Source organism: Melospiza georgiana, chromosome 1 (assembly GCF_028018845.1).
Source record: "Melospiza georgiana isolate bMelGeo1 chromosome 1, bMelGeo1.pri, whole genome shotgun sequence".
Taxonomy (NCBI): Eukaryota; Metazoa; Chordata; class Aves; order Passeriformes; family Passerellidae; genus Melospiza; species Melospiza georgiana.
The window spans coordinates 61,725,090-61,737,202 of NC_080430.1; the positions used below are offsets into that span (position 1 = coordinate 61,725,090).

The 12,113-nt window shown below is 41.7% G+C and overlaps 1 protein-coding gene across 4 annotated transcripts in view; it reads right to left on the reverse strand.

Annotated features, from left to right (window-relative positions):
* The window catches only part of SALL3 (spalt like transcription factor 3), a 25,431-nt gene extending 13,960 nt beyond the window's left edge, over nucleotides 1–11,471 (reverse strand). For all 4 annotated transcript variants that reach the window (XR_009115083.1, XM_058032235.1, XM_058032243.1 and 1 more), the window contains exon 1: nucleotides 11,215–11,471. Coding sequence is in view for 3 of the 4 variants with exons in the window: in XM_058032235.1 (XP_057888218.1) it covers nucleotides 11,215–11,293 (79 nt within the window). In the remaining variant the exon portion in view is untranslated. The remainder of the gene's footprint in view (nucleotides 1–11,214) is intronic.
* Nucleotides 11,472–12,113: the final 642 nt, after the last annotated feature.

Here is a 12,113-nt window from a genome sequence, read left to right on the forward strand (position 1 = left end):
AAGAAGCTGCTAACTGTGTAGCTCCCCTTCCAGCTTTTATCTATATATCGGTATTCTTTTGTTTAAGGAGAGCTTTTTCTAAACAAACCTCACACAAAAGGTTTCAGTAATTAGTGATGGATTCAGGCAATATAGCCATTCAAATATGGCTGTGCTCTGATCTAGAATGAGCTGATCAAACACTAAAAAGCTAATTATTTCAGACACTGTATAGTGATCACTAAGCCCAATGTGAACATCTACAACCAAAACAGGTATTATTTTGTGCATTGGAAGACAGTTTCATGATCTCCATGTATCAAAGCAAGTACATATAACACGTGAGCTTTCCAAAGCAACCTTAACTACTGGTGCCCACCACCAGGAGGTATCGATGTGGACCTGTTCAGCATTTCAAAATAATAAGCAGGCTAGTGTACTTGTTCTCAAATGCAGCAATGTAGTTATTTCTTAGATAATCAGTGCTCAGTTCTGCTCTCAATGAAATAAATGGTTAGTTTTGTGCTGTCTCAGGGGGACCAGGCTCCTGCCTGTACAAAGTGGGGACCCACAGCTCTGCTTCCCTCAACTCCCATACCTTAAAAATAGTGATAATACTTTTCAAATGACTGATCCAAGTTCATTCACCTCATCATCTATCTGCCTTGAAATAGTTAAGGGCTCTTTTAGAAAAATATTTCAAATAGTGACAAAGTGCTGCCAGGGGTTTTCTTCCCTCCAGTTCAACCTCAAACTAGACATACTACAAATCTCATCACAGCACTTTTCATTTCAGATAAATTATTCTGGCTTAAAAAAAAAAAAAATCAAACAAATCTCTCTCAAAGCTTCACTTCCTTGGACAGGCAGGCAAGCAGGTGACACAAATGGCATGAAAGTAAATGCTGCTTTGCCATGGGTGATGGTTACTTTCCTGCACAGCACACTGAGGCTACTAAGATGCTTCACAGAATGACAGCCTGTGGTCTCAATCCAACAAGTCCTACTCAAAGGAGTAGCCTTTACTCACATCTGAAACAGTGCTGAATTTAATAGGATTGAAAGAGTACAAACAAGCCATGCAAACAAGCGCTTCCGAGGGTAAAACAAGAAAGACTAAAAATAACAACTGATAAATATTTTGAAATATATACCTGTACTGGACAAATGGGCATTGCCTCTGTATTTCACAAATGCAATTTCTAATATCCCTTCAGTAGTATGTAATGATATGAAAGCACTAAGGCACTGTATTTGTTGTTGCTTTTGAAGTGTAAGTCCTCACTGAATTCAACAGGGAGTAACGCTTAAAAGCATTCTACATGAAAGGCTGGTTTTGATTCTTTGTTAAAACTCAGTCACTTTATGAATGACAGAAATCTATACCAAAATTTAATCACTAATTCAGAATATTAAAAATTTTAAATGCTAAAATATTAAGCTACAAATTAACCTTGGTTTCTTAATCACAGAATATGTCTATTGCAGGAAAACATAGAATTTTTCCACACTTATTTATGCATTATAGCTTGTTTTCACTTTCTGATGTATTACAAAGTGATAGAATTTGTTAGGTAGTGAAAAACTTAATCTCTTTCCTTTAAATTTCCTGAAGAGAAACAATAATTTTTATTATTAAAGTGAGGATGTGATACAGCAAAAATTTTCAAGGACTTTGGCAGAATTAAACAAGCACTTGCTTAATCTTACAGATATGGGTTGAATTTTGCAGTTCTTAGTTACACAAAAGGTGTTGAATGGGAGTTTTGTCAAGCAGTCAGGATCTCAGCCACTAATAACCTCTCAGTTATTTTCTTTTTCTCATTAGTAGTCTAACAGCTAACACACTAATCTGAAGCTGCTATGGGATGCAAGATGAATTACAGCACATCAAGCTTCCCCTGTGAAAGCAGGTTAAAAATCTCAGGCAGCATCTCTCAGATGCCACCCGGGCCGAGCTCCTGAGCAGGTACCAGCCCATGGGGCCACTGCGGTTCCAGCAGCGCTGGCGCTTTGCACCACCGAGCTCTGGCCCCAAAATCAGCCCACAGCAATTCAAACAAAGGCATTTCGAGACAGGCACTTTGGGGTGGTGATACCTGAAGCCATTCAGGTGCTCTGGTGACTCAGTAAGGGAGGTGCAAGGAGCTGGTGCCAGGAGGCTTTGCTCTGCGCCCCAGACTAAGTGTACACACCAAACACTTTTTGGGCAGGAGCAAGGAGGATGGTGTTAGCCTGTTCCTCAGTGCCCACGGAGAAGGGAGATGGCTCAAAGGGTGCCATGGCTCCTTTAGTCACCTTTGGGAAATCTGCAGAGCTGAGAAAAAAAAGTCCCTTCAAACGTGCATCCAACAACTGCTGATTACACACACAGAGGATTTGTAAGCCTGGCTTTAGTAATTCTGAATTTTTATTGCCGGCATAGATCTTTCTCCTCTGCCTGAGAGGTGAGCTTCTTACATGATGTGAAGGGAAAATATAACGAATGGGTGCTTCAAAAATGTTGCTATTTACTTTTGTGAAACAGACTGAAATTAAGCATCACATGCTAGTCAGGTCAAGTCTTAAAATGTATGCTGCTTATTAAATGCCCCCTTTCTTAGGACTAACTGCTTCCAGTGTGGAAAAAGCCCCAAGCAAATACTGAGTTTAATTTTTGCTCCAGAATCTTTTCCTTTTGTCCCATCTTAAATCAGTTCTAGTTCCACACAAGTAAATTAACTTAAAAGAGCCTTTTCAATGATATTAAATAAGGACTATTACAATAAAATTATCTCTGATTATTCAGTATTTTGTTTTTCTGTTATTTTATGTCATGGAATCCTCAAATTATGTGTGATTTACTTGGGTAAAATCAAGGAAGAGAATCAATGTTTCGTTAGGCTTGCGCATATTCTAAATTGCTGATACCTTCCTGAAACATTCAAACAAATAGGAATCCAAAAAATGTGGGAGTGAAATATTTTCTGAAGCTTCTTTTTAGACTATACACAATAATGCAAATGAAAACATGAAAGAGTGTTGTATAAATTACTATTTTTTCTACATTCAGAGCTCTCTAATAGAGAGTTAATTAATATTTTCTAAATGTAGTAATTTCTTTCAGGAAAATAAAAAATCACTGAGAAACAGTGTAAAAACTGTGAAAAAGTTTCAGAAAAAATGCATATGTTAGTATCAACTGAAGCTAAAATGTCTGCTAACTATAAAGACAGATGTATAAAATGCTCTCACATGCAAATCCAATAATCATTTCAAAGTGCAACTCACAGCATTTTGTATATTTAAACAAGCATTATTATAAACAAAACTGAGCCTAGTGCACTGATACAGGACAATTATCCTATCATCAGAATACTTATTTTTCCCCAAGCACAGATTAAATATAGCAACAACATATCCTAAAAAAAAAAAAACAAACTACATTTATTTTAAAATTATTTTAATTTGGAAACAGTAGTCTTGTAGCAACATATTGATTCTGGAGAAGAACAGTACTACTTTTGCCTTAGCTCTATCATCTCTTACAATTGACGGAGCTGTTAAAGAAAGTTTTCTTAAATTGTTAGAACACGTTTATTTTCTTGCAAATTAATTCTTTTTAACTCTTTATGATAGCTTTGAATCCCATAAAGAAAGATGAATTATCACATACTGAGCCCAAGCTGTGAAACAGGAGGAGACAAATAGAGACCCCTACTGTGTTTAACAATGTAGAAGAAATTCCAGACTCAAAAGAAAAATTTTCTGTCCTTTCTCTCAGCCCACAAAAGCTGTTAGCACGGCTTTGAACAGTGGAGGGCACTCTTGCTATGCAAAACCCGGCGCTGACCGGGCACACTCGGTTAGATCCGTTCTGTAGCCTGAATCTCAGAATTTGTTGAGTAACAGCCACCTGTGGCACAGGCACTAGCTGTACTCTGGTTAAAACATTTGCAGTTTCTAATCTGTGCAGCGAAGCACTTCACTTTATCAAACACTGGGGCCTTTCTCTGTGGACGCAGATGTAGAACAGATGCAGGCTTCACAAATTGTAATATCTGTGCAAGATATCATATTAAATAAGACCTATGCTATGTTTTCCAAAGTCATATAAACAGCTACTCGGTTGGCTGTTATGGCATAGGTACAATAATTTCAAATTGGGCAAAATTCGTGCACAAATAATGTGGGTGTCTGTGGGAATTAAGTTTATTTGGAATGTATCAAGTTTTATTGGGAATCCTAAGAAAAAAAATAAAATCGAGGTAAATACTTCTAACACAGCTGATATGAAAGAAAAAATTGAAAAACCAAACCAAATAATCTAGAAGAAAGAGGGGGATTCTGCATCTGATTCATAGAGATTCTGCATCGCTCTCCTTGGAAAGTGCATAATTAAGTACATCCTAAACTACACAACTCTTAACACCCTGCATGAATTAATGAAGCCAATCACTTTTTGAGCAAGCACAGAAAGGGAGACAAATTTGGTTTTGGAGGCTTGCAAGACATGGAGCTGATGTGAGGACCAAATCCTGCATCTACTAAATATCTCAAAACTGAATTTACAAGTTCCAGACTCCTTTGAGCAAAATTACTCACAGCCAGGAGTACTTGAAAGTACAAACCTGGCGCAGTTCAATGCCAGTTGTGCAGCTCAGTCATTCTGGTCCTTCACCATTCCATACACTGCAGTACTGCCCAGGATAGCAAAGCCATAATGATCTGGACAAATCCTTTAGCTTTCATCATTTCCAGCTTCAGGGTCATTAGTGCATCAGCAAATTCATAAATGAAAGCTATGGAATGGCACCAGGAGAAGGGGTCTCCTGATACCCTGAATGACGAGTCGGTTTTGATTATCCGGAACAAAAATACGGCAAAACCTGCAGGGTTAATTAAGCAGCTCAAGATGCTGGGCTTCACAAAAGAAAACCTTTTTCCTACTTTAAGGACTGTAAACACTTATGCTGAACTAGATGGGCATTTGATAAGCTGTACAGCATGTAGCAAACTCCGAGGGATCTCTAGTTAACACTCAAATTCAGTGTTAACACTTAACAGAACAGTGGTAAGCCGCGCTGCCAAGGTCAACCGCACAGATGTACTAATTGTATTATGAGCTTGACATCTAGCGGCCACCCCTGGCAGGGCAAAGCAGGCAAAGGTTAAATCAGCAAGCCTTGTCAGAGCACTTCTAACTACCCACCCTCGGGGAGAGGAGACCTGGGGGAGCTTTCCGGCGCTCCCGGTCCCACCTCCCTCCGGGCCGGCATTCCCGGGCCTGCGTTCCCGGGCCGGCGTTCCCGGGCCTGCATTCCCGCCGTGCGAGCCGGCGGGCAGCGCCCACCTGCGCCCGGCCCCGGCCTCCCTCCGTCCCTCCCTGCCTGGCTCCCGAGTTTGGGAATACCTCTGGTGCTCCTTCTGCAGCCCGTGATGGCTTTCGGATTGCCGGGGGAGGAGGGGAGAGTGATGAAACCGGGGCTGCGGGGGCATGAACGCGCCACACGCGTTTGAGGTGTGGGCCCTTCTGAAATGCTTATTGCCGCTTTCAGTGTTAGAAAGTGGCAAATAAGCGTTTCAGAAGAGCTTTTTGTAAAGGTCTAGTTTACACTGTAATGATAAATACTGTTCAAGTGTGCTCGCTTTTTTGCACCCTAAATATAGCAAGGAAATAATACAGCCCCCTCTCTTTAATCCTCTATCTCTTCACGTTTTAGCTCAAAATAAACAGATTTTTCAGTGTTGCATTAAGGTTTTCTATCACCCTTAAAAACATCTATCGTTCTGGCTTTCATGGTTTTGAAGGGTTTTTCCTTGATAAGAAGAAACATTCTCTAGTCTAACAGCACTATAACTGAACTAGCTCCTGAAAGTACATTTTGGCCTAAATTCCCTTTTTTGAATTAATGGACAACCTTCACTACATTTAGTAGGAAATTTTAAGAATGTAAAAGAAGCGGGATTGACATTGATATATAAAATTCAATATGAATGTACTGCTAGAACGAGATTTACTAGTGCTTCCTCTGGGAAAAAATAAATGTAGACGATTACTCTCATTTTACAAATACAATACAATAAAATAAATTATTTTTATATACTTTATTGCAGAAACTGTGTCAGTACTTAACTATTTTAATGTCATGCCTGACCTGGTTTATTATCAGCAAAAGTGATTGACTCATGCCCTGGCTGCTGGATAGTCAACAGATATGCTTGTCTATGTTTGGCAGACAACAAATCAAATGAAGGAGAGATATCAGGAAAATCTTCCCAGGACTCAGACTATTTTTCAAATGGCACTAATAGTCTTTATTAATTAGTTTATTTTAAAACTTTTTCTAATGCAATATGTGTTTTGAATTGTAGCTTTTTCTCTGTCTTAGGAAAGGAAAAGTAATTTTCAACAGCTAAATGTATGCATATTAATAGCTTAATTACACAGAATTTAAACAAACACCTTTCAAAATTTCCTCCCTCTCACTCTGAAAAAAGTGTCTTAGTGTCTGCCTCAGGAGATGGTAAGACTTCAAGACCAGAATCACTAGATAAAGTCTGACCCAGTTTTGTCTACTTCCATTGTTATACATATATCAGCAAATTGGCCGTTTGCTGTAATTTCCTTATTATTGCAAATATTTTTCTATGGCCAATGCAATTCAGTGCAGAGTATTTTTAAAATTATACAAACACAGATGTTACATAGTTTGAACGTGAAGTCTCTACTGTAATGGCAAAAGTATTTATATAAAGTTTCAATTACCATTTCCAATCAAAGGGACAATTTATAGCCATACTAATTTGGCCTTTATTTTTCAAAACAAAAAGCCTTCTCTTACACTTGCCTCAGAACAAACATTTGCAAAAATCACGTAAGTTTTATGTTTGCTGACGGCTGCTTGTGACTTCTCAAGTTTGAAATGCAGCAGTGTCTAAGCAACAGAGAATAGCTCAATTTCTTACGGAGGAATGTCCCCCCAACATTTGCTTTAAGCCTCCCTATATGCAGATGGAGTGACCACACTCGCATGAGGCTGACTGCTACATACTGAGCTGAGTCTTTGCTGTAGCTGAGCCTGTGTGTCTGTGGACATACTCCAGAAGAATATTAAGTGCAGTCACCAAACTGCCCAAAACTGCACAGCCCATTCCCACTTTGCCAAGATTAAATAGATCAATTAGTTTAGACTATACTGTACGTATTGAAGAATGGGAGAAAAAAGAGGTCCAATATTTTAAAAAATGACTGAAAAAGGCACATTAGGAAACTCTTTTTACACAGTTCACTACAAGGTATCCCTTCCACCTCAGGCTAAACAATAATACATCTTTGCCAGAAACTTCACATGAAGAAGTCCAAAGCACCATTTGTCATCACTCTTACAAGAACCTCACTTGCACACTATAGGAATCACTTTTCAGCACAAAAAAAAAAACCAAAAAAGAAAAAACAACCAACCAAAAATCCAATCAAAATAATAATAATTTAAAAAAACCGAACAAAACTCCCACAAACAAACAAAATACTTTCTATTATCCCTACCTTAAAAATACAAATGCTATGTCTATGGTTTAATTTTAAAATTAAATGGAGTTGAAGAATGTTTATTGTATCTACAATTCTGATTCATTTGTAATCTGTTGAATTAAGCAAGTGTATTAGAAATGTAATTCCAGCTATTACAATGCGTTACATTTACTGAGAAACTGAGATTATTGTATTCTACAGGCAGTCATCTGAGTCCTGCTGCTGCTGTTTTTAAATTATTTCCAGCAGATCTTCTCATTTAGCAACCTCAAATTGTGGGGGTTTTAATACATATTTTTGTTCACTCTTCTACAGTGCAATTACTCAAGAAATATATGGCCATCAGCTGCTTGTTAACATTTCTTTTCAAAATTATTTAAAAATATATTTTTAGCATTTCACTTTTGATTAACAATTTCAAACAATTTCGAGTGTATATCTGTAGTTGATGACAAACTAATTGTCTTCAGATTTCCAACAGTTTCTCACCACCATGACAATGTCCTGTTTGAATGCAATTTTGTTATGCTGTAACCCAAGCTGGCTATAAAATTATTTGTTTAGATTCTAAAACTTTTGTGATAACATTAGCATTAAAGTTCTGCTGTGACCAGTCAACTTAAAACCCGGCCTAATGTCTGTCTCCCAACCTGCACCCCAGACTTCCATGTTTCTCCCTGTTGCTATGGATGTCCCTTCACTGTGAGGATTACATTTATGGGACATTAATTTTTAAATGCTTCATTTTATAATATCTATTTTGAGGTGATATTAAACATGATTTCATTAAATTAATACTAAGCTTCATTTGCTTAGTCTTGCATTAACTCCTTTGGAGACAAGGAGCAAAATGAGTGAAAAGGCTACACATATGAAATAATACTGCTTAAACTGTTTGCTTTCTTAAAATGGCAAATATTCTTGAGCTGTGTGAACTATTTTTGGCCTGTTGCAAAATATACTCAGGAACTGTAGCAATATCTTGATCACAGCTGTGAACAGAAACGAAGAACACTGACTTGACAAGAAGTGTTTTAATTCATGAGATTTGGAACTCTCATTATATCTGGCCTATAAAATTGCTTTCAAGTATGGCAATCGTTAGGCTTCCTAATATAATGTGTAAATGATTTACATTACACTAATGTGCACTAGATAGCCCTCTGCTCCTGTAGCTTGTCTCCACCTTGTTCGCATTTCTCAAATGAAAGTGCAAACCCAACTTTAGCGTGTTAATTGTTAGCCATCAAGGGTTTTACTCTATTAATTAAAATATGTTTTAATGGAAGGAAACATAGTACATTTTGATAACAGCCTTCTAAGGCTGAAAAGTATTTTTACATTGTTGCATTTTAGGGCTGCTGTGAAAGCCGATTTTGTGCTATTCAGGGACCACAATAATAACGCTTTAAAATTCCTCACTGGGATGCAATGTAGTCCTTTTGATGGAAAGACTGTCTTTCTCATTCGGCAGAAATAAATCCATTCATTTGATCATGTAGTCATTGAGGGCAATACAAAACAAACCAAGTGTGAGAAATTCTATGTGATGAAGTAAACAAAACAAAACCCCCCCAAAAAGGGGGAAAAAAACCCCATTTCCATGACAAAAAGATTCTTTGTCCTTAATCTACCCACCATATGCAAGCGTTTCTTTTTAGCATATCTCTTGTTCTAATCTCGGGTGACATGGCTACATAGATAAGATTCACAAAACAAAACAAAAACCTAGTTTAACAATTTTTTTTCAATTTATTAACTCACCAGGAGTGTCATAATGAAGTAGTGGGGTTTTATTTCCCTGTATTGAAATGGATTCAGAGCATGTAAAAGTTTATAATGCTAATGATAAATTCTTGGACCTAGAGCCCAAGCCAACAGAGATGGCCTCAACAAATCTTGCTTTCATAATAAAATACTAATTCTTATCTGCCTGTCTATATTAATTTATTTTACACGACCACAGTTTCCTAAGGAAAAAAAAATTTGAAAATGCACATCTTTGCTTCTCCACTGTGACAGAAGGAAGCATTTCTCTGTGTGCCTGTTATTGTCAACCCAAGTGGGTTTTCCTGGAGCAGTGGCAAGAACCCCCTTAGCAGCTTTGGACAGTGTGGGACTTGCTCCCTGCCTCCCCAAACACCCTGGGAAGGAGTGGGAGGCTTAACAATTTCCCAGTCTGACAGATGTTTTAACCTTATGAAGTGGATTCACGCTGCCTTAAGCTTCAGGGCTGTAAAGTTCAGATACAATAGTCAAAATCCTCCTCAAGCTTCAACTTTGCAGCCTTTCTCTCCCCACAGATGCAACCTAAGAGTAATTATAGTTTTAAAGCAGGAGAAGTACTTTTTTGTTTTCCTTTTCTAAGGGGGAGAGAGAGAGAGGAGATAATATAGTGGAGCCAGGGGCCTACACAGAAAGCAGAAAACATTTGGGATCCCGCTTGGTCATGCAAGAAACTAAGAAATCAGTGGGCTCTATGTAAAGAGGAAAAGAAAAACTTTCAAGTGGAAGCTCTCAACTTAGTCCAGGAGAAGAGAGCATGGGCTGTGGTGTGCCTTTGCACGCTGCAGCGCCAGGGACTACTAAGGAAATTAAAACTAATTTAAAAAAAAAAAAAAAAAAAAAAAAAAAAGGAAAAGGAAGAAGCCTGCAGCTCTCTATCCGAAAAGAAAATTACAGCAAAGTGGAAATAAAGCAGGATTACAGTCCAAATCTCTCCAGCTTTGGACACTTGTTCACTAGCAACCTGGCAGCCCAGATGCATAAAAGCAAGTGTGCGTGTGCCTGCGTGTGGGGAGGAAGCGAGGAATGGCGGATGGGCGAGAAAATAACCCTTTCCCACTGCTTACAGCCGGCACGACAGGGGCTGGTGGCGGTGGTGGCACTCCGTGTCACCTACCACTGATAATAATTACAGTCGCAGCAGAGCCAGGAGGCGAAGGGGGGAAGGCAGCGCAGGGGGGAAGGCTAAAAACTGCTGTTGAATCCTCTCGAAAATAATGAAACCAACTCCTGTGGCCCCGCGCACCCGAGCGGCCCTGCCCGCTCCTGCCGCGGTCCCCCCCGGTGCCCCGGGGCGAGCGGGGGCAGCGCCCGGGGCAGCGCTCGCAGCATCTCCGGGCAGCGGCCACCGTGGGGCCGCCCCGGGGCCCGGCAGCCCGCGGGACCTCCCTGGGCCCCGGGCAGGGCACCCCGGCCCCGGCCGCCCCAACTTTGCTGCCGCCGGAGAGGCGAGCGGAGCGCGGCTTCTGTCCGCTCCGAGCCTCCGCCGGGAGGGAGCAGGAGGGGGAAAAGGGGACACCCAATAACACGGAGAGAAGGAGCGCAGCGGACAGGAGGAGGAGGAGGAGGAGGAGGAGGAGGAGGCAGGCGCTGCTCCGGGGCGCCCGTTCCTGCAGCTGCTCCAGCCCGGGTGAGTGGGGAGGGAGGGCCGAGCCCCGCCGCCGAGCCCAGCCGCGATCAAAGCGCTGGGAAGGCCGGGAGGTTGCTGCTGGGAGGGCTGCTTAGGCAGGGGGTGGGCTGCAGAAACTTGGCTAAACTGCGAACTTCTCAGTTCCGCTGCCTCTTTCCCCGGCTGCTCTAATTCCCATTCTCCCGCTGCAGAGTAATTGCGCTCCCATGTTCATCATCACCATAAATTCACCTATCTCCATCCGAAACACACTCACAAAAACAGGGAGAGAGAGAGAGAAGGATAAAGAGGCGACGGGAGCCCTTACCGTGCTCAGAAACTACCTCTGCTTGTAGCTCTTCGTCCGATTTGAGGTGCTGGGGTTTCGCTTGCTTTCGACGAGACATGCTGCTAACTGAGCCGTCTTGACTCTGCTTTTTGCAGAGGCATCAGCGACGTGGAGGTGGCAAGGAGGGGGGAAGGAATTGGGAGCGAAGGAAGGGGGGTTTGGGGACTGCAAATAACTGTTCACAAATAAAAGTCGAGTTGCAAAACAAACCAAACAAACAACAGAAAAGGCAACCAACACCCCGGGGAGGGAGAAAAAAAAAAAAAAAAAAAAAAAAGGCAAGGCTAAGCAGCCAGCCAAACTGGGAGTGAGTGAGTGAGTGCGCGGGTGAGCGGGGGATGAGCCGGGCGGGGAGTGCGCGGGGCGGCGGGGAGTGCGCGGGGCGGCGGGCTGGGGCGGCTGCGCGCAGCGCGCATGGGGCTCAGTAATTATGATTGTGAATAATGCATGGCGATTAATGGTGCTGGGGGCGAGCGCGGATTGGCGCGGCTCCAGCGGACTCAGGCTGCATATGTAAATGAAGGATGGGGCTCCGCAATTAGCCGCTTCGCTCCGCCAAATGATGCGTCTCCCCGGCACCGGCAGCGCCGCCTGCGAGAGGCACCGACCGCGTCGGTGGCGGCGGCAGCGGCAGCAGCGGCGGCAGCAGCGAAGCACACACGCACCACGCAGGAGGGAATCTGTTTTGCACGCACTTTACACAACATATGTGCAAAGTTCACTTGTTGGGAAAGGTCACGATCTTCGCTTTTCTGTCTGTCGTGCTTTCTTCCCCCCCGTCTCTCAGTTTCTTTTGCTCTGCTTTCTGCTTTTTCCCCCCCTTTTCTTTCTTCACATCACTCTGTGTCCTCTGCTCTCTCGGTCTCGCTTTCCCCAGA